General features: G+C 38.2%; 2 protein-coding genes across 2 annotated transcripts; one reads left to right on the top strand and one right to left on the bottom strand.

The window, feature by feature from the left end:
• Positions 1–2,996: 2,996 nt before the first annotated feature.
• LOC126751540 (uncharacterized) lies at positions 2,997–3,731 on the bottom strand. The gene has a single exon (XM_050461891.1). It carries the CDS (start codon positions 3,729–3,731, stop codon positions 2,997–2,999), a length of 735 nt encoding a protein of 244 aa, XP_050317848.1.
• A 2,540-nt stretch (positions 3,732–6,271) lies between these two features.
• Positions 6,272–21,093, top strand: LOC126751539 (uncharacterized). The gene is made up of 2 exons (XM_050461890.1): positions 6,272–7,568; positions 21,011–21,093. Exons 1-2 carry the CDS (start codon positions 6,272–6,274, stop codon positions 21,091–21,093), a joined length of 1,380 nt encoding a protein of 459 aa, XP_050317847.1.
• Positions 21,094–23,122: the final 2,029 nt, after the last annotated feature.

Here is a 23,122-nt window from a genome sequence, read left to right as displayed (position 1 = left end):
ATCTGTGCCATCGCTCTATAATTCCGTTTGACCCGGGGTGATACGCAGTGGTACGTAGGTGCTTGATGCCTAAAAGTCTGGAAAGTCGGAATAGTGTACATTCAAATTGTCTGCCTTGATCCGTTGTTACTCTACTCGGTACTCCAAATCTGGAGATCCAGTGCGTGTAGAAATTGAAAGCAATGGTCTCTGTCGTCATGTCTTCGAGCGAGAGTGCCTCTAACCATCGGGAATAACGATCGACTATTGTCAAACAGTATCGATAACCTTTGCAAGGTGGTAGTGGTCCGACGATATCCATGTTTATGTGGTCAAATCGTTGCTCTGGTAACGTGAATGTCGACAACGGTGCTCTGTTGTGGCGCTGCACTTTAGCTCTTTGGCACGGGATGCACTGCCTGGACCATGAGCGGCAATCTTTTCTGAGACTCGGCCATACAAATTTTTCTGCAATCAATTTAGTTGCTTTAGCGGCGCCGGTGTGTGCCATGTTATGTATGGAGTCGAAAACTGTTCTACGAAACGAAGGAGTTAAGTACGGTCGGACTTGGCTGGTGCTAACGTCACAAAAAATGTCTACAGCGGTGCCTGGAATCGTGAAAGGTTTGATTGATAGGCTGGTATTCGAGTTTTGTAAGTTTTTGAGCTCTTTTTGAGTAGGTTGAAATTTTGAATTGCCCGTACTCGTTCTTCTGGGGGGGAAATTCCACTGCTGTTTATTTTGAAACCTAAAAATTCAACTTGCGGCTGACCAAAGTGTGCATTTCGAACGGTTGATAACAAGGCCGTACTCGCGTAGCTTTTTAAATACTAACTGTAGATGATGACGATGTTGATTCATATCCTTCGATGATATCAAAATATCATCGAGGTATGGCCAGGCGAAGTCGTATTCACGGAAGATGTGATCCATGAACCTTTGGAACGTTTGACTGGCATTCCTCAAACCAAAGCACATGAACGGAAATTCAAACATGCCGAATGGCGTTGTAATTGCAGTCTTTGGTAAGTCGTTCGGCTCCACAAGAATCTGGTGGTAGGCCCGACGCAGATCAAGTGTGGAAAAAATTTTGCAACCATGCAGGGAATGAGTGAAATCGTGCAGGTGTGGCAGGGGGTACCTGTCAGGCTCGGTGACGACGTTTAGTCGCCTGAAATCCCCACAAGGCCTCCACTCGCCATTTTTATACTCTCGCAACAAAGTTGCTAAGGAGAGTATTATAGTTTTGTTCACATAACGGTTGTTTGTAAGTCCTAAAACTAAAAGAGTCAGATATAGGGTTATATATACCAAAGTGATCAGGGTGACGAGTAGAGTTGAAATCCGGATGTCTGTCTGTCCGTCCGTCCGTGAAAGCTGTAACTTGAGTAAAAATTGAGATATCATGATGAAACTTAGTACACGTATTCCTTGGTTCCATAAGAAGGTTAAGTTCGAAGATGGGCAAAATCGGCCTACTGCCACGCCCACAAAATGGCGGAAACCGAAAACCTATAAAGTGTCATAACTAAGCCATAAATAAAGATATTAAAGCGAAATATGGCGCAAAGGATCGCATTAGGGAGGGGCATATTTGGACGTAATTTTTTTGGAAAATAGGGCGTGGCCCCGCCTCCTACTAAGTTTTTTGTACATATCTCGGAAACTACTACAGCTATGTCAACCAAACTCTACACAGTCGTTTCCTTCAGGCATTTCCATATACAGTTTAAAAACGGAAGAAATCGCATAATAACCACGCCCACCTCCCATACAAAGGTTATGTTGAAAATCACTAAAAGTGCGTTAACCGACTAACAAAAAACGTCAGAAACACTAAATTTTACGGAAAGAATTGCAGAATGAAGCTGCACCCAGGCTTTTTTTAAAAATTGAAAATGGGCGTGGCCTCGCCCACTTATGGACCAAAAATCATATCCCAGGAACTACTAGATCGATTTCAATGAAATTCGATATATAATATTTTCTTAACACCCTGATAACATGTACGAAATATGGATGAAATCGGTTCTCTACCACGCCTTCTTCCAATATAACGCTATTTTGAATTCCATCTGATGCCTTCTCTGTATAATATATACATTAGGAACCAATAATGATAGCGGAATAAAACTTTACACAAATACGGTATTTGAAAAATATGTAAACGACGTATAATGAAATCTCGATTATCACTTTATCATGCGAGAGTATAAAATGTTCGGTGACACCCGAACTTAGGCCTTCCTTACTTGTTCTTCTTTGTCATGTGCAGCAGGTTTGCCCATGGGCTGCGCGATGGACGACAGATGCCTGCGTTCAGCAAGAGTTGTATCTCGGCTTTTGCGGCTTCTAACTTCTCGGGAGATAAGCGCCTCGGTTTAGAGAAGACTGGTGGTCCTTTGGTGACGATATGGTGCGTGACAAAGTGTTTTGGTTTTTTGACTGAAGACTTTTCCATCGTGATGTCTTCGAATTCCCTCAATAAATCGTGGAACGGCTGATAATCTTTGGTGTAAGATAAATTGGAAACTACCTTTTTATTTGTTGATATTGAACACAGTTTGCTGGTGTTTGTGACGTCGTCGATGAGTTTGCGTTGCCGTAGGTTGACTGCTAAGTTGAAATGCTCCGATGATGGCTTGTGACACGTCAGCAATGATGAACTTCCAGGAATATTTACGGCATAGACCCAGATTGAGGAACATAGTCTTTTCGCCGTAAGTTTTTATAGTGGACCTGTTTGCTGCGTAGAGGTAGTTGTTTTTGTCCGGGCATCTACGTTGTTGTTGCGTCGGTGGAATTACGCTGACTTCAGCTCTCGTGTCGATGAGGAAGTTTATTGCGGATTTTTTGTCTCGGACGATTAAGCGGCGGTTTTTGTCGTTGAGCCTGTCGTCGACCGCCATTGACGACAGACTAGTTAGTTTAACTTTTTTGCGCAAGGGCTACGACATTTTTTGCCATCGTTACCAAATTTGTGATGGTACCAGCACAAACCATTCGAATTGTTGTTTTACATACCGGAACGTGACGTAGGACGGCTTCTGCTGCGACTTCTAGGCCGACGATATATGTTCGCCTTTATTGAGACTATCTCTTTCGTGATTTCGGCTAGCTGCTGCTCGATGCTGGATACATTGCGTGTTGCTGTATCTGGAGTTTCGACCAAGTGTACGTGTGGGGTGTCGCTAACCTCACACATTTTGTCCGCGAGCATGGCAACTTTGTCGAGCGGTTCGTTGCTAATGGAAATTATTAGTCGCATGTTGGAAGGTAACCGACTCATCCAAATGGACTTTAGTATATTATCGTTGATCTCGCTGCCGGCTAGACTTCGCATTTCGCGCAAGATCTGTGATGGATGCATATCACCGAGCTCTTGTTCCTGCAGTAGCTTTTTTACACGTTTTTGCTCCGAGTCCGAGAATTGTGTTATTATACGATTTTTTAGCGTGGTATACAGTTCACTGTTCGGTGGATTAAGAATTATGTCGCTTATTTGGGCTAGCATGTTGCTTTCGATCGCGGCCACGACGGTGTGGTACTTTGTTTTGTCGCTCGTTATACCTGCAGCGATGAATTGTGACTCGACCTGCGCCATCCACAGTTCTGGCTTTGCGTGCCAGAATGGTGGGATCCTGATGGAAACTTTGGCCACTTCCACGTTGCGGGTTTGGATGTCCTCTCCCAATTTGCCCCGATGCTGCAAATTTTGTATTACCTGGTTTACCGCTTCTTCTTCCGTCATTTTTCGATCACGTCCGGGTCACCAATATGTGGGATGTCCACAATAATTTTAGATTTATTTTAATATAAAAACTGATACAAAGTTGATGATTGAAAATGAAAATGAAATGGAGAGCGAAAATGATGAAGCGTGCCAGCAGACGAGATGATGCGCCAAGAAGAACGAAAGATGGCAGTTCGTCAAGCTGACAGCTTTTCCAGTTTTTGGGTTGCCATATCTATGCTTTTTGCAGAGATGCATTTGGGGTTGCCACATTACTTTGGGGTTGCCACACCATCATAGCTTGTATATTGAACTAGAGGCATTACCAGTTCATCGCTTGTTTCATTCACAACAGGAATGATTTATCCAAAAGAAAGTTGTTGGCAAACCAAAATTACAAAATTTTGTGTTTTGTTTAAGTTGAAATTAATACAAATATGAACAATTGTTATAATTTGTTTGTATTAATATCATCAAATCAACAAAATAAATATATTTATACAGTAATTTAATATCCCTTTTACAAATTGAAGAATTCAAACTAACCTACTTGTTTTTAAACGAAAATATGAAATTAGCTAAGTGCGTTTTATTTGTCCATGATTTAGCTATTAGCTTGTGATGGCCAAATAAAACACGCCTATTGGATATTCCACACCTTAATTCCTGAAATGCGTATCTGTTATTTTAATGAAATTAATTAGATTTCATTCATTTAGTTAGTCATCATCATCATATCCTTTGTATAATGACTTCCGATTATTTGGTTTTTCCTCATATACCCAATATATTAAAATCAGACCCTTTTGTTGAGTTTATGTATGTATATCCCATTTGCGTAAATTAGGTTGATTTTAATTGTACATATTACGAATTATTTTCGCGAAATTTAGCATAGTAAATGTTCACGGATCATTTTATTATACAGCTGTCATTCAAACTGACCGAAAACTGATCCGATATCCAACTTCATAAAAGAAAATTTGTATACTCTTGCAAAATCTTGTAACAGAGTGTAATAGTTTTATTCACCTAACGGTTGTACGTATCCCCTAAAACCAATGGTATAGAGTTATATATTAATGATTAGGATGTCTTCTGTCCTTCAGTCCGTCCGTATGTGCTAGCTGCAAATTTAATAAAACTTAAGACATCTTGTTGCAACTTGGTGGACATGTTTCTTGGCACCAAAGAAGTTTGGTATTGTAGACGGGCGTAATCAGCCCACTGCCGCGCCACAACTTTTCACAAAAATTGGCCTACTTCCCATATAACACAATTTGTAATTCCATTTGATTCTTTCACGTTCGGTAACAAATAAAGCAGTCATTGATGTAACGGGATAGAACTGTGCATGAATACCTTTGAAGTGTGCCATCTTTGACTTCACTTCATATAGATTGGTGATGGTATGTGAGGTACCTTAATGAAACCCAAAGAGCATTTAATAATAATATGACATGTTAAATGTAGAGAACGTATATTATAGGAAAGGTCGAGAAGAAAGTAAAAATATTTCTAGGCAACTCGCACGAGATGAGCGTGTTCCACAGCTAGTTCGGAAGGAGAAATTTTAACAGTGACGCTTGAACAGGGCTGAGCATTAAAAAAAATTATGATCAAGACTATATATAGTATATAGCTCAAGACTATATGTATATAGCTATTACAAACGAATGTTATCTTTTACTTGAGTATCAATTGGGACATGTATGTATCCATGTAGATGAAACTTGTTACGCGGGTTTCTTAGTACAAAAAACATACGAGTTTGTCGATGGGCGTAATCGGACTACTGCCATAACTAAGCACTAAATTAAGATAAAAAACGTTAATTTGGCAAAGGAAATCACAGTAGCAAGGGGCACCTGTGAGTAAAAAAATGTGAAAAGGTGGGCGTGACCCGCACTTTAATATATTTAATGTATATATCTTCTTACCAGGGGGGGGGCCCCATTCCCCTCATACCTAAAATGGGCAAATGGGGTTGGTGATGCGAATATATAGCCTATCCCTCCCAAGCGTCAACCTCGCCTTCGCGCGGTACCCCTTGTTCACTACGAACGAGGCTCTGACGACCGAGTAAAGGCGGTATAGCCTTAGCACCTGCGAGGAGGAAATTCCCACACCATTGCCTGCCTAGAGGCAAAACCGGCAGCCCCGGAGCTAGGCTCGGATGCAGAAGGCTAATTACCGAAACCGAAATAAACAAAGATAAGATTAAGAATGATAAATTGATGACGACCTTCAGCATGAAAAATGGATTACGAATAGGAACCTGGAATGTACATTCATTGCTAGAACCAACTAAGCTACCGCAACTTTGTAAAGAACTTAACCGCTACAAACTCATTCTTCTTGGTCTTTGCGAGGTTAGATGGGCCGAAGTTACAACAACCTCTGGCGAAAAATTCATTTTCTCTGGAAACAAGCCCACTCAAAGAAGAGAGAATGGCGTCGGATTTCTTCTTTCTAAGTCAGCCTCTGCGGCGCTTATAGAATGGAAAGCTCACTCGGATAAAATCATCTCAGTGAGGCTGCGCACAGGAACTAGAAACATGACTGTAGTACAAAGTTATGCTCCAACGAATGTAGCAGAAGTGGAAGTTAAGGAAGCCTTTTATAGTTGCCTCACAAAAGTAATGAGTGAAATCAATAAGGGTGACATAGTCATCTTAATGGGTGATATGAATGCCCAAGTTGGTCATCACAATAAGGGGTTAGAGGCGACGATGGGCCGACACGGGTTAGGCATAAAGACTGAGAATGGCGAGATGTTCACCGAAATTTGCGCAAATTTTAATCTTGTGATAGGTGAAACACTATTCAACCATAAACGTGTCCACAAAATAACTTGGACATCTCCAGATCGAATGACTGAAAATCAGATTGATCACATAGCAATAAGTCGTAAATGGCGCGGTTCCCTTATGGACAAACGTGGAGCTGATATTGACCATCATCTCCTAATTGCGTCAGTCAGACTCGAAGTTGCGGCAGTTAGCGACTTGAAAAAGAAGATACAGAAAAAATTTCACGTAGAGAAGCTGAAAGATGCATCCACCTGCGCAAGGTTTATCGAATCGCTAAATGCATCTGGCGAAACAGAATACACTCTAACTAGCGACTGGAAAAGTATAAAACAAACTTTCCTAAAAGCAGCGGAATATTGTATTGGATTCAAAGCATATAAACGAAAATCCTGGATCTCAGACTCCACATGGAGGTTAATAAACGAACGTAGAGAAATAAAAAATCAATTAAATTCCGCTAAGACGAGATCCGCCAAGGCGGCACCACAGCACACCTACAGCAAAACCGACAAGCTGATAAAGAAAAGCGCGAGAACGGATAAACGAATCTGGAGTGACAATTTAGCTAGAAAAGCGCAGGAAGCCGCGGAAACGTACCGCACTCGTGACCTGTATCAAACGATACGGCAACTGACAAACGCAACATTCAAAACCACCAAACCGCTAAAAGATGAAGATGGCAAACTGACAACGGCCAAAGATAAGCAGACTACCAACTGGGAGCGTTATTATGAAAAATTGCTCTCACCAACTTCGTCGGAAGCTATTCAGTCATGCGGTTGCCAACGTTACATACCAAGACGTGACATTCACACCTCGTACCCGAATGAGACGGAGATAATGACAGCTATCAGAGCATTAAAGAACAACAAAACTCCTGGGCCGGATAACATCAACCCAGAACTCCTAAAAGCTGATCCTCAGACGACTGCGCGGATACTGTTTCCTCTACTCAAAGATATTTGGGCCTCAGAAAAGATACCAGACGAGTTGAAAGAAGGTGTTATTACTCTTCTTCCGAAGAAGGGAAATTTATCGGAATGTAAAAATTGGAGAGGAATAACACTACTAAGTATGGTGAATAAAATAATAACGCATATAATTCACAAAAGGTTATCTTATTCGCTGATGCATGGGCTACGTAAAGAACAAGCTGGTTTCAGACCCCATTGCTCATGTGTCGATCACATCAACACCTTACGAGTGATTGTAGAGCAGTCTGTAGAGTAGCGAACTCCTCTCTACATTTGCTTTATCGATTTTGAGAAAGCGTTTGACACTCTCAAATATGATGCGATTTGGAGAGCCTATTAATTAACCTAATAAAACAGCTGTACTCAGGAGCTAGTTGTCGACTAAGGTGTGGAAATATTTTAAGTAGCGGAATCCAAGTCAGGACTGGTGTCAGGCAGGGGTGCGTGCTATCTCCCCTTTTATTCAATTTGGTATTGGATTTGGTGATGCGTCAAGCGTGTGCGACTAATAGAGGAATATCTTGGGGTTTAAGCGGTAGCCTTGAAGATTTGGACAATGCGGATGATATCTGTCTGTTGTCCCATAAATATTCGCACATTTCCTTGAAACTAGAAGCTGTTAGTGATCTCGCCGCACAAACTGGACTTAAAATTAATATAGCGAAGACAAAATTCATGCGCATCAACACAACCGAAACGCCAAACCTACAGATTGCTGGAACATGTCTCGAGGAAGTCGACGAGTTCTGCTATTTAGGTAGCAACATATCGGTGGTTCAACAGCCGATATACGAAACCGTATATCCAAAGGTCGCGCTGCCTTCGGAATGTTGGATAAAGTCTGGAGATCAACACATATATCCATACGTACGAAGCTAAAAATATTTGATTCAAGCGTGAAATCCGTTGTATTATATGGCTGCGAGACGTGGAATATTGCAGCGAATGTTTTACAATCGCTGTAATCCTTTTTTAATCGATGCCTTCAAAAAATGTTGCGGATATTCTGGCCTAACGTTATTAGCAATACTAATCTCTGGACCGTAACCAAACAGCTACCGGTCCGTATCGAAATTCGACGTCGTAAATGGAAATAGATCGGCCACACTCTACGAAAGCCTCACGATGACATTAGCAGAACAGCGCTAGATTGGAATCCGCAAGGAAGCCGAAGACGCGGGAGACCAGCCAACACCTGGAGACGGGAAGTCGAAGCAGAAGCACAGGGAAGTGGTTATTCTTGGAAAGAAATTAAATTTATAGCTGTAAATAAAATGAATTATAAGTTGTTTATTGAGGGCCTATGTTCCACCTAGGAACTACGGGAATATATATATATATACATATATATATATCTTCTAAGCTACTAAAGCTACAACGACCAAATTTTATGAGAACTCCTACCGACAGAGTGAAAATGGATTAAATCGAAATATATCCTCGCTCACAGCTCATCTAACGGTACTGTTCAAAATCACTAAAAGAGCTTTAAGGGGTCAGTATAGTAATCTGGCCCGTTTTTGAGACATTTTTTTCTTTATAGAAATTTTTATTCTACGATAGAACTTTTAACACATATCATGAGGTATATAGTGGAGTGTATAAACAAATTTTTTCGGAATTTTTGCGTTTTTTCATTGGCGGACACGATTTCTTATGTTTGGATCATCTGAAACACAAAAACCCAATTTATTCTTAAAAAGTACGTAAAGGTTATCGTGCCTACTATTATCATGAAAAAATGTTGATAAATAAAAAAGTAATTAACGTTTTTTTATTTTTCCTCATGGTTTTTATTGTCAATAAATTATAAAATTTATGAAACGATAGCAAGGCGTTTTGTGAACATTTAAAAAATAATTAAGCAAATCGGTTGAGTAGTTCGACCGAAATCATGTCCGCCAATTTAAGAAAGTGTGTTTTGAGAAAAACGCGTTTAAAGTTTGCGGTGTGCCCGCCGAGCGCTAGGAACGTCGAGCGGTATTATTATTTTTGGGCCTTTTTCGAAACCTTCCAATGGTAAAGTGGGTTTCTACATTAATTCTAAGGGTATAAGGGAACAAAAAATGAAAAAAAGATTTTGAAAAAAGATTACCCTACTGACCACTTAAAATAATAACTAATTACGAGAGAGATATTAAATTTAACCTCCTAGTTGGTATGAGAGGGTTTTATGGGAGCCGGTGTGAAAATTGGACGATGGGCGTCCACTTTTTGGTGAAATCACAGATCTCGGACCTCGGCTGACCGATTTCGACTAAATTTAGTTGGTAGCATTGTTCTCATAATTATATGTCGCAGTGAAATCGGACTACAACCACGCTTACTTCCAATATAACACAATTTCAATATAAAATAAATGTCACAAAAATAAAGCATGCACAAACCTACTTATGTACATATGCATATATCTGCGTACATATGTAAATACACATGCAAAAACTACAAACATAGTTCTACAAAAACAGCAATCAAGTCAAATAGCATAAGCAGCCGTACAAGCCAATATGGAAGCCAAATAGCCGAAGCCCAGCTTTATAGTAAATCACGCAACAACAATATTCTCATTCATGAACGCAAGCACACTTTCAATATGGAAAACTAGCTTCATTCATAAAAGCAGGCTCCCCGCGCATTCCTTTGCCTACAAGCGGCTTTTCGCGACGATGGTAAAAGCTGAAAGGTCTAAATTGAACAACTTTCTGATGTTTCTTCTGGAAGGGAAAAGTGACAACCCAGCAAACCTGTAAAACAGATATAAAAGTGGCAACCAAGCTGTTACCAACTTATATAATTTGTCATCAGAGAACGTATATGATAGAGAAGGCAGAGAACGTACAACATCAACAGAGAACTTATATCATAGAGAAGGTTTTTTGGACAAGATGAGGGAGTATCACCACTGCCTACTCGGAAGGAGAAATTTTAACAGATGCGCCTCAACAGAGCTGACCATTGAATAAAACTAATGCTCAGAACTACATATGTATAGTTTATTGTTATTACAGAAGTATTTTATCTTTTTTTTTTGCTTATGTACGTCTATATGCCAGGCGCTGATCCATGGGGGGATCTGTCCCTGTTATATGCAAACACGTGTATTCATATGAATTCGTTTTTTGAATATTTATGAATACAGGTTCAATTGAATACATTTGTATTGGCATACCATTTCAAAGCAATATTTGTAGTTAATGTGAAAATAAGATCAACTTTTTTAATAATTTCCTATGTTTGATATAAACATACATACTTATGTTATTTCCATAACAAAGTAATAGGATATAACAAACTATCTTAATATACTTAAAAAAATCACTGGAGAGTCAGGACAAACATTTCCGCTCGAAGTGTTTCTATGAATGGTGCATGCGGAAAATGCAGCGTTCGTTAGAGCAGAAATTACGGCAAGTGGAAGTGTGCCAAGAAAATTTGAACATGTGTAAAAGTGATCCCCAATTTTTAATAAAAATGAGTCATGGAAGAATATATCCCGACACAAAAAGCAATGTGTCACACGCCGGCGTCTCTCTTAAGGGAAGAATGGGCAAACCAAAGTTGCTCACATGTCTTTTTATTTATATCAAAGGCATCGTACTAACCATGAATTTGTGAATTACAGTTGATAGTTTGTTTAAACAGATTGTATTATCCCCGGACTTTTTTTTTGTTTGAGACGACAGAGGGGATCTTGTATATATGTTTGCTTAAAACATTTGCTTTGTTTTATGAAATCGTTGCTGCCAACGCTCATCGACGCAAAGGAGCCTATTTTGAAAGTACATATTTAAAGAATTGTAACGATTAGTTCAATTTTTTTGGAATCAACTCAGTCCTATAGTTTCTGACAAACCCAATATGAAACAAAAGGTTGTATGTATGTTTGTTACTATTATAAGGAATACATATTATCCTCAGTAAACACGCGCGCTGCTCATACTATGTATGTATGTAAATATAAATATGTGGGCGTAAAATTTTTACTCAAATAATTCAGACACAAACCCACAAACTTATGTATCGGCGTACAAATGTAAATATGTCACCAGCGAAAACTACAAACATAGTTCAACGAAAACATCAATCGTCTCAAATAGTATACATATGTATGTATTCAGCGTCACAAGTCAAGTGGCAGCCAAATTGCTGAAGGCCAAATGTAGTAAATCTGACAACAAAAATATTTTCATTCATGAACGCAAGCACAATTTCAACAAGCAGAGTTGACTCATTCATAAAAGCAACCACCTTCAGATCTCCCCGAGCAGGCGTTTGCCTACAAGCGACTAAAAATGATAAATTGAACAATTTTCTAATTTTTCTATTAAAAGGGAAAAGTGACAACCCCGCAAACTCGCAAAAACACAGAAAAAAGTAGCTACATAGTTCTTGTTGATTAGCTAGTTCTAAAATATTTTTCCGAGGCTCATAAAAATTAGCGTCGATATGTATACAAGCTCATACATAAACATCCATATTTACGGTGATTTGTGGGCAAAGCTGTTAGAGCAGCAAGTGAAGCACCGACGATCGGTGATCGTTCGCTTATTTTTTTCCGCACAGCTCGGATTTTCTACCAACAACACAATGTTGTGATGCTATGTCGTCGCGTCGGCCCTTCGGCACATTGACTCTTTGACATGAAAGCAAAAAACGTTGGCTTCGCCATTGGTTGTCTGTGGCCAGAGAATGTATAAACATGTAACAAGAATGAAAATATCACAATACTGTTGTTGGGGGTATCATAAGGAGCATGCATACATAATTATGTCTCTTCATATTCTTGAGTATGTGAGAGAGCTGTATTTGTACAAATTTTTCGCTGTTAAAAATGGAATATCAAAGAACTTATTTTTCTTCAATATTCCTTGATTGCGCGTACATGCTTTGGCATCATATGCCGTACATATGTATATTATTTCTCTTCATATTCTCTGTTTGAGTATGTGGAGAACTATTAAAAATGTTAACATTTAACAGCGTGAATACTGTGGTTGTGAGGTGAATTCCGTTCTATAATCCTATAAAATGTTCGACATCGAACCTGCACCTTCTCTATGTTTATACATTCTCTGTATGAGCACATGTGCGACCGCTAGATCTTTTAAGATGATATCAAAACTTTTAATGTAAATGTATAAATTTAAAACTAATTACCTTAAACTTATATTAATTATTTGGGTAATAATTTATGGAGTCATCATGAAATACATACATATGTAGGTAAATTTTAATATACATATGTACATATGTACATACTTATGTACATACTAAGTATATGCTTTGATCCCAAATATATACCGATCATCTATAAATTATATGTCGAGTCGGCTGCGCATAGAAGATAAACGAATCTGTAGGCGTACATTTCTTTACATTGAAATTAGCATTATATTTCTCATTTAACACCGAAAATGCTCTATTCCGCTATTTTCGAGTCCCCTCCTGCAAAATCTGGTGAAACACGATTAAAATTTGTCTGTGGTGAAACTCCCTCATCTCTGCCGAGTACCCCTGCGAAAAGTTACGATATCTAAAACGTGAACTTTCACTATGATAAACGTTCTCTGTCTACCAGATACGTTCTCTGCCTTTAATAAATTAACTGGTTGTGCACTTTGCTTGGAGTTTTAAAAGTGATAACACAATGCAATCCTTTGCATAGCTTCAGGGGTAAAATGGAAATGGAATTTGCTAAATATGCTTATCAAGTTCATACACAAACCGGAAGTTGCTTGATAAATATTACACATATTTCTATAATTCTATGTATGTATCAGGTTATTTTGTTAGGTCTATCGGTTATACCAAAGTAATTTACTTTATTTGACTGTACTTCAACCTTGGATGAATTTAGTTGTATTATTTGTTAATCATTGCTAAAATGCGAATTTGTTTCGTTTAATATATACATATGTATATACATATGTATTATATATATATATATATAATCCTTTTTTTAAATATTATTACTACTTGCACATCAACGTCATTTAAAATTTCTCTGTAAGGCTTGAAACAAATTGGTTTAGAGAAAAGTCATTAAAGAAGTTTACATAAGTTTTTTCCACAACCGTATGAGAGGAAAAATCTAAATAAATATTTCATAAAAGCTAATTATAAATTCTTGTCGACAAAGCTAATCAAAACTGTATTACGGACCTTTCACTAAAATGTAAGAGTTTTATTGCTTATCAAGTTGTCAAATATTGTGCAAAAAGTTCACTAATTTTAAGAACTTGACTAGTATAGATTTTATTCACTTTTAACAGAAACATAATATGCAATAGAAAGCTTCATAGAAACATGGTAATAAAAATCTAAAGGAATTATTTTACAAGCAATTCACAAATTGATGAAGAGTAAGGACCGAGTATCGGTCCACTTGGAAAATCATAAGGTAAGGAAACGCTCCTTTGATACAAATAAAAAGAAAAACTCTTTCTGTAATATCTGTGTAAAATTGTACTTAAAAAAGAGAAAATCATGAAAAGTACAACAAAAAGCAATATCATAGGCAACAATATTTACTCAAATAAAATATACAATAAAATGACAACGAACTCAAAAAGGAAGTTCGAAATGGAAGTTGAAAAGAAAAACTGTGAAATATTGTAAAACAGTTTTGACGGAACTTTCTTCTCAACTGCATTGCTAGCGATGTATAAAATTTGTGCAATTCTAATAAATACATTGCACAAACATGCGTACTCTTGGTCTATATATGAATGTGAGTAAATGCAAGTGTGCATACATTGGCAAGCACTCACTGACTACTGACTTAGTATTTCCGGTGAGTGCAAGATGAATGTTGATGGCGCCGTTGGAATATTTGGCGTCAGTGGGGTCCAACTGGCAAGAACATTGACGTAGCCATCACAATGACGCCTATCTTATTCTAACTCTATCTTCCAATTCAGACATTTGCGCGTATCATTATTTTTACATAACCAAGAAAGTAATTTTAGATGGTTTTAAATGTACATTATCATCTATACAATCATCCAATCTGTGAAGTAAACTAAGGTCAATTTGATAAATGGCTTATAGATATAATAATATATTTGGTAATGCAAATAAACTCTTTCAAAGTTACTTTGATTTAGTTTCTGAGCAAACATTTTTTGAGCGTGGAATTGAACACAAGTGCTGTGAGTGGCAGAGCTCATATATGTGTTTCACTTATTTAAACCCCGTATACGGTTTCGCAGTCACTAATATAATATAGTAAATAGTGGCAAAGTGGAAAATTCGCAACATAGGTTAAATGATAGTTCTATCGCAATTATCGTATAAGTCAGCTGTTCTTTTAAATTTTTAATAAGGAAGACAATTTTTACTTGAAAACAACTTTTAATTGTGTTATATCATTTACGTTCCGGCAATGAAGGACCTCCTCTGTCAGAAAATGATGGTTTATTTAATGTATTCTTTGTATTTTAAAAATTAACTGAAATCATCTTTTATGATCTCTTATAATATAAATACCAGTATCTATTTTTGCCAAATACCAAGGACAAAGGCTCACGTTAGAAATTTCGAGTGAGTTACCTAACTTATGGAAAATCTTTTACAAAACCGAAAACATATTTTTTACGGAAACACATTTACTTAGTTAAGGCTCAAATTTCAAATAACACATTTCGTGTTTGGCTACTCACTTATCGTTCATGATGCACGTAAAATTAGTAATTATAAGTGTTCGAATGAAACAGATAATTTTTTTGGAATGAGGTAAATAGATCGCCGGTTAGACAACTAACAGAACATTAGGATTTGTAACTGTATAATACTTAAAGCTCCTAATCAAAAATGAAAACTGAATTAGTAAAGTAAACAAATGAATCGCATTGTTACACAACCATATACAAGGTCTGTAGCAAAAGAAACAGAACTTTTTAAATACAACAGTTTCTGGTGGCGCCACCTATTGGTGGGTATATGAAATAAAAAGTTTGATCTCTTGTTGACATTTCGTAAAAATTTTAAGACAATTGGATAACTACAATCGATGTTATCGATCAAAAAGTGACAGCAGCTTTTGGTCATCGGTCGTAAAATGCAAAGAGCAAATATTAAATTTTATTTTAAACTTGGGAAAACGTTTACTGAAACTTTTCAAATGACGAAAAAAGTTTATGGTGATCAGTGCCTAGCCCGTAGTAATGTGCATGAGTGCTTTAAGCGATTCCAAGAAGGTCGTGAGGACCTCCGTGAGGATCAGAAGTCGGTCGTCTTCAGAAGTCAAAAATAAAGACAATGCTGATTAGTTTTTACGATTCCGAGGGTATTGTACACCGACAGTTCGTTCCACCTGGCCAAACGATTAATGATGTGTTTTACCTTGGTATTATGAAGCGTCTTTTGTCACGCATTCGTCGTGCTCGACCACAATACCGTGAGGCAGGGTCCTGGCGCCTGTTGCACGCTAATGCGCCGTGTCATCGGTCGACGCTTGTCATTGATTTTTTGACAAAAAACTCCATATTAACCATTCATCACTCACCCTACTCACCTGATCTGGCACCCTGTGATTTTTACCTAGTTGGAAAACTTCATTTGCCCATGAAAGGATACTGGTTTCAGGACATTTCAGCTATCCAAAAGGCGACGACCGATATTCTCAAGAGCATTCCGAAAAATGACCTTAAACACTCATTTGAAATGCTAATTGACCCGGCTAAACGCTGTATCGAAGCACAAGGAAACTACTTGGAATAAAAAAATATAACTTTTGAAAAATATTAATTTTTTGTTGTTTTTTTTTAACAGTCCTGTTTCTTTTGCGACAGACCTTGTATTTCAATAAGGTGATCATTTCGATTACTAACTTGAGGAAACTAAGCACGATATTGACCAGTTGTTACCAAATTATCGTATCAATGAAGTGTATATAAGGTGTCGAACAATTTCTAAACTGTTAAATAATACAAAAAATCTGCGTATTTATTTTTTTAATTTAAATTCATTTATATTTTGCTTAAACATACCTAGTGTATATTACGCAGGAACGATTAAAAAATAATATTTTTTTAATAATATTAAGACAAGTGAAAAACTTTAACAATGCTAAAAATTATAAAGTATCATAGAGGTGGACCATTTTTACTGTCATTCATTGTAGGTAAAACAAAAAACGCATATTTTGGCAACTTAAGAGATATAGGTTGTTTAACCTCCTTTCAATAATTTGATTACGATTCTGATTTTACCAACTTCCATTTCGATTCTTCCATCTTGTTCTTATCGCAATTTCTGCAATTCACAAGGGATTGCGATTTGCGACAAATTACACCCATAATGAGACTTAAGGCAAATTTGCTGAAACATAAAAAAACAAAGTACTTATATAAATGATACTTTTTTGTTCCGAAAGGGGAATCTTCTAAAGATACTGCCAGGGTGAAACTGACAGCATGCACGATTCATATTGTCCGGTAGAGTACACCTCTTTCGGGATAAATAACTATGCTGGACTTGCGAAACAGTATTCGGACCTGCGGGACCGCCGTTAAGCACTGCTTCGCAGGACCAAGCTGGGCAATAAATGCCTCTTTACGACCTACCTCTCCTGTTTGCGCTCGTCGGCCGTTAGGCACCTGTTCATGGCTATTGTTTTATAGCCGCATAGGTAACTCTAAGGGCGCATATCCTGGACACAGCCTTTGCCTTATTGACACATGTTTTTTGACGCAGGTCCCATAACGCAGCTGCGTACCTAAGCATTGACTGGCTAACTTTAGGCAGCACAGCTCTCCTACTCTGGCTTGGGCCACCAATGTTTGCTATGATTCTCGACAGGACCACAGTCACTGTAGCCGCCTTACCACTGCCTTTTTCAATGTGCGCCTTGAAATTGCGTTAGAACGTTATAGCCATCAATGTTCAAGGTGACCGCTTGTAGCCTTTTTCTGCTCGTGATGAGCATTGCCTCTGTTGTTTCACCTGCAAGCTGCAGCTTAGTACTCGTAAGCCAGTCTTTAATTTTCGACACGGTCTCTTTACATATGTTCTGTATCTGAAAGAGTTCTTAGCTACGATCGTTATGGCAATGTCGTTCGCATATCCTATTGTTTGTGCTTCTTTTGACAGCGGTAATCGTAACACTCCATCGTACAGCACTTTCCATAGTAATGGGCCTAGTACGGAGCCTTGTGGTACTCCACCTGTCACCACGTAGGTTTTTGGACCTGTATCGGTATCGTATAGCAGTAGTCTGTCTGAAAAATATGTGCTAATTGTCCTCAGCAGATAACCCGGAGTGTTTCTTGCCTCTAATGCTCTCACCACATATACGGTCAGTTTGCCGAGTTGAAAGCATTTTTCACGTCAAGCGCAACAACTGCGCAGTATTTCTTATCTCCATGCTTTCATCTGGTGCTTTATATGGCCTTGGCCACAATGCCCACCATTTTTCCAACTACGAGTAATGTGGACCGATGCATTCTGAATCCAAATTCGTTTTCAGATAATCCAGGAGACTCCTTTTTAGACATCGCGGTTAAAGTTCGGCGAAAACCTTCTTGCTATAGTTGATGGTGATTTTAAGTGTTTTGTTTCGGATGCCATCAAGTCATGATGCCTTTGCATTGGCAAATCTCTCCGCCATTTCAATTACCTCCATCTCGTCGACTATTGCAGATTACATCACGACTAGTATCGTTCTACTCGCTTGAGGTTCTTGCGTTGGGAAAAGCGTTTTCTCCACATTTTCTAATAGGGTCGGACAGGTTGGTGCTTGAATTTTAACCCCTCTGATTTTCGCCATCACTATTTTATATGCTTCACCCCACGGTTTCTCGTCCACCTTTTCACATATGTAGTTTTTTAAAACTTGAAGACTTGCTTCTTATGATAGCTTGAGTTCCTTACGTTTTTTTAAGCTTTCTTGCAGTTTTGTAGGGTGCGGCGTATCTTGGCTTCTTTGACAGAGGCGTCTCGTTTTATGGCATTCGCTTCTTAATGTGCTGATCTCCTCGTCCCACCAGTATGCGGGCCTTTGAGTTATGTTGTGCCTTTTCTTACACATAGCAGCATCACAGGCTTTACTTATGTGCTTCACCCGCTATTCAGCAAGTCAGTCAACGTTGATCGCACCATCTAGGTTTATATCCAGCATAAGTTTGAATATTCCGTCATCCTACATTTCCACCTTCCATCCTTTTTTCTTTAATTTTTTTACGCTGGATCGAGTTTGTATTTGCTTGCGGATTTCCAGCAAGATGGCCAGGTGATCGCTATGTGTGTAAAAGTTGCACACTCTCCAATTTGCAGATCGAACCAGCATGCTGCTGGCACATGTAATATCTATTATCGATCCGCGTCCATTCTTCTCAAAAGTATTTCAACCGCTGGTATTGAGCAGCACGGCGTCTAACAGAGAAAACGCTTTGAGTAGAGCATTACCTCGCCTGTTTGTGTAGCTACTACCCCATTCAATTCCCCGTGTGTTAAAATCGCCTGCTAGTTCATCGAGAATTCTTTCGTAATCTCCTTGCAACACACTGGGGGAATATAGCAGCTGTAAAAATAAATTCCACCTATTTTCGCTCGCGTATAGTAAGATCTGGCTGCTTAGTTTTCTTTGTCTGAGATCCATGCACTTATGTTTTTATATTGCTCACACACTATTGCTACATCTGCCTTTTCTACGAAGATTGTTTGCTTCAGCAGCTCTTGAGCAGCTTCAAAATAGTTTAGATTCATTTGGACAACTCTCATTTTGTCGTCTTTTTACTCGCCGCTTGATATAGAAGAGACTTCCACCTGAAACACTTTCTGAGGTTCGGCTTTTCCCTTATTCTGCAGATGGTTTTGATCGCATTTTCGCCGAAAGATCTTAGTTTTTTAATTTGTGATTGTATTGCCACCGCTATGTCTTCTTTAGTGGTTATTTCGTCCACGTCTCGGATCTCCACTGATACCTTGTGGGTTAGGGCTCTAATTTGCGCTTGGTCGCCTAGAACCTTGCATATCCCCTTTTCATACGCTCCCGAGTTCTTCATCTGTGCCTTCTTCATTTAGAGTAGTAACTCGCCTTTTACCGTCTTCCTGATTCGCGAAACATCATCTCCAAGCTCTTTCAGAGCATCTTCCTTCTAAGCATATCTCTGCAAGACATATTTCCAGAGCGCGCAATGATAATTGCATCGGGCCTTGGACGAGGAGCATTAACAGCCTCCTTCTTACGTTTCACTTTTGTCTATTCATTTCCCTTTTCCTCTTCCTTCCGTTCTTTTGTAGAAATATTTCCTTCATTCCTCTTGCACGCGGTGGTCCTCTTTTCTACTTCTTTTGGCTTTATTTTTGTTAGGCGGGGTCCTTTGCGTCAGCTGCTCATCCTCGCGGAGCCTTTTTGGCCTTGAGTCTGCTCCTGTAAGCCTTAGTGGACATTTCGTCTGCTTTCTTTGACTCTGTTGTATTCGCTTTGGGCGCGTGCATGGAGTCTCGTCACAGAGGTAAGCAGGTCACGGATCTGATTATTGACCAATCGTTGAGGCAGTTTCATTACTTCCGTTAGCCTCTTGATCAAGTCCCCTAGTTCAAACATAATGTCACCCTTCGGGTGCATTGGTTCCGCTTGAAGCATTTTGCCTTGCAGCGCATGTGGCGACGATCTCACTCTTACAGACTTTTCAACAGTGAGAGCTTGTTTTGGTGATCGCATCAATTTTGGTGCACGTCTGAAGGGGACGCTAAATACGCTAATGGTCGGCGTTCTCCTGGGTAAATCCGTTTCTAGAATCATGCTGTCACGTACACTGCTGCTATTTTTATTGGTATATTTTGTATATAAATGGTCTTATATACATATGTAAATTCTTCAAGTTAAGATATTAATTGTATTGATATGTTTACACTGCCAAAGCCTCAAGAATTAGAAACATAAACGTTAATTTTTCATTTTACGGTTTAATTTCAAATATGTCTGTTTGTGTTGCATCTAAAACCATTACAAAAAGTTGAACGTTCATTTTTGAATAAGAATATGTAATTTATAAATAATCAAAAATAAACCAAAAGGGCGCAACAGTCATACGTATTATATATGTAGTAAGTGAATATGATTTACTTATGTACATGGATACATAAGTTATATACACACTAATAAAAGTAAAGTACATATTGTTGCAAGTTTTAAAGTCTGCATGGCCATTGTATATTGTATAAGTAATGTTGCAGTAACCGTGCATGCAACCGTTGCTGAGCTCGTGGTTGTTTGTTGGAGGAGGATGAATCGTTGCATGTTGAAAGTGTGTTTATGGTTTGTGATTTATAAATGAAAACCTAATAAATAGTCGCACGGCCGGTGTGAACATTGCTTACCTACGAGTACTTACGCGCAATGGTGCGATTTATGCAGTGCAGACAATTTTTCATCGGTGATGGTGTTCCAACAATAACAATAACAAAAGCGACAAAATCGGCAGAGGCGCAGTGGCCATATGAATGTTCTGTCTCTTGTAAATTTATGAAATTAATAATTTAACACGCGCCTGCTTGCCTTCAGCCATAACCAAAGTGATCAACGGTTGCAGCAGCAACAACGGCTCAGATACACAGAGCAGTAACTCTGGTCCACGTGGCGTATGAGTGAAACAATACTACATATACATACGAGTATTATATAGTTGAGTATATGTATTAAGGAAAATGGGCAACAATTTTATACAGTTTGAATGCTTGCCTTAACATAACTGTGACTGTTTTACTTTATTTTCTCCTTAATCTTAAATAAAGCATATTCTAAGTGGTGTTGTTACATTTGAGTTTACCCCATATATACTACTCAGTATGGTGTTGGATTATAAATCTGCCCAGCGCCTTGTAAGTTTCAGCGGCATCACCAAACTTTAGTTTCATTCAGTAAAAGTATGAAAAGGATATCAAATTATTTCTAAATATCAAAGTACACACTGTTTCCTCACGATGTACCATATGAGATTAATGGCAACGCACAGCTTGTACAAAACACGTTACAGCAACCGGAAGAGTGTAAAATGACGAAAAATTTAAAAATGCTGATGGCGCTCGAAAGCGTTGTGATGCTGTTGTTGCCATCCAACATTTCGACACTGGAAGGAATGGTAGGGCAACACCTGCGGATAATAAATCTATTAAAATTACAAACTAAAAATTCTACAACTCGGGATAAAATTTAAATAATCAAAAGTTTCACCGTTGGATATGATATTGAAATATATATTTATGTAAAGGCTGCATCCCAGACTTAACGTGAAAGCTGCACTGCTTTTATGCGCGTATAAACTGCAAAGCTTCTCACAAATATTCGATTGGGTATTAACAGCCCCGGAAAGTAAATAGGAAAGCATTAGTAACAGAAGCGGAAACGTATTTACTGATCGCATATCTCCATTGAAATATACACACACAGCTTCCACATGCATATCCTTAATGTTGCTCATTCATATCATCTAGCAGCAATTTACTTCTTTCTCCAACCTCTCCTCTTAAACTTTTTTGTGCAAATATCAGTAGTAGTAGGAGCAGTTGTTAATGCTAGAGCTGAACAGGACAATGCTATGAACATTTGACTATACATGGGAGTACTACGCCGAAATAGTAGTAGAATTAACGAAAGCGGTTGTGGCGGTAGAGCACTGCACTTAATTTACGACATCGAACTTTTATTGGGGAAATTCCTGTTCATTTCCATGCGTGTATTAAGAAATATTGGCATTGACTCGAACTTCAACTTTCAATCGTTGAATATCCTTGTACAAAATCAAGCATTCACATACACATAAACACATACTGGTGTACATGTATAAGTCTTTAACAAAAGCGATGAATTTTTTTGTTTTTGTCCATGACACAAAACACAGGGTGTGCCTATAAGAGGCATATGATCAACCGTGGTGAGTTGATCTTTAAAACAAAATAACAACAGTCCAACGAGTGGTAATAAATTTATTTGTTTATATGCCATTCACATTATACAACTAAGTCCTTTGGCTCGCTTTGCGAAAAAAGCCAATTGCGCCATTTGTAAATGATATGCGTGACGACTGATTACTTTCATTTTCACTCAACACTAAAACTTCATTGAATTTCATAAATCATTTTTTGGATGATGCACTGTAACAATAAAATATACTTAAAATTGTTGGATATACCCCTTTATTCTTTGCATTTAATGAATCCTATAAGATTGCTAAAATTTCTGTGGATATAACTTTAAAGAAGCACCCGGTGCCTATATTAAGAAGATTGCCTTTACAAAATATACATACATACACAATACATATATTAACATATTTGTCGTTTTGTTGGCAGCAAGTCCTCCAATATATTCTCCAAAGGTTCAGTTTCTAGTTCAGTTTGTTTTATAGAAAATCAAACACTCGTAATTTTTCCCGCAATAAATCAATGAGAATAATTCATGCAACTTATTCGCTTTCTGTATTTTAGATAATTAATAGACCAAAAACAACCACAAGCACCACAGTTATTAGTTTTAATTTGAAGGATATTGTTTAAGGAATTGTACATAAGATCCTGAAAAAATGTGTGCTGTTAACACGCAACCGATTAGATATAATTAAAGATTTTTATTATTTGTATAACATTATGAGCACAATAAAATTCCGTCGGTGCTACA

This window comes from Bactrocera neohumeralis, chromosome 2 (genome assembly GCF_024586455.1).
Source record: "Bactrocera neohumeralis isolate Rockhampton chromosome 2, APGP_CSIRO_Bneo_wtdbg2-racon-allhic-juicebox.fasta_v2, whole genome shotgun sequence".
NCBI lineage: Eukaryota > Metazoa > Arthropoda > Insecta > Diptera > Tephritidae > Bactrocera > Bactrocera neohumeralis.
The sequence above is the reverse complement of the archived record's forward strand: the minus strand, read 5'-3'. Positions and strand labels throughout refer to the sequence as shown.

Excerpts from the sequence above, each read along its gene's own strand:
- LOC126751539 (XM_050461890.1), top strand. The coding sequence starts at position 6,272 with ATGACTGTAGTACAAAGTTATGCTCCAACGAATGTAGCAGAAGTGGAA. Across the intron at positions 7,569-21,010 it reads GAAGGGAAATTTATCGGAAT|CCATAACCAAAGTGATCAAC; the intron begins GTAAAAATTGGA and ends GCTTGCCTTCAG.
- LOC126751540 (XM_050461891.1), bottom strand. The coding sequence starts at position 3,731 with ATGACGGAAGAAGAAGCGGTAAACCAGGTAATACAAAATTTGCAGCAT.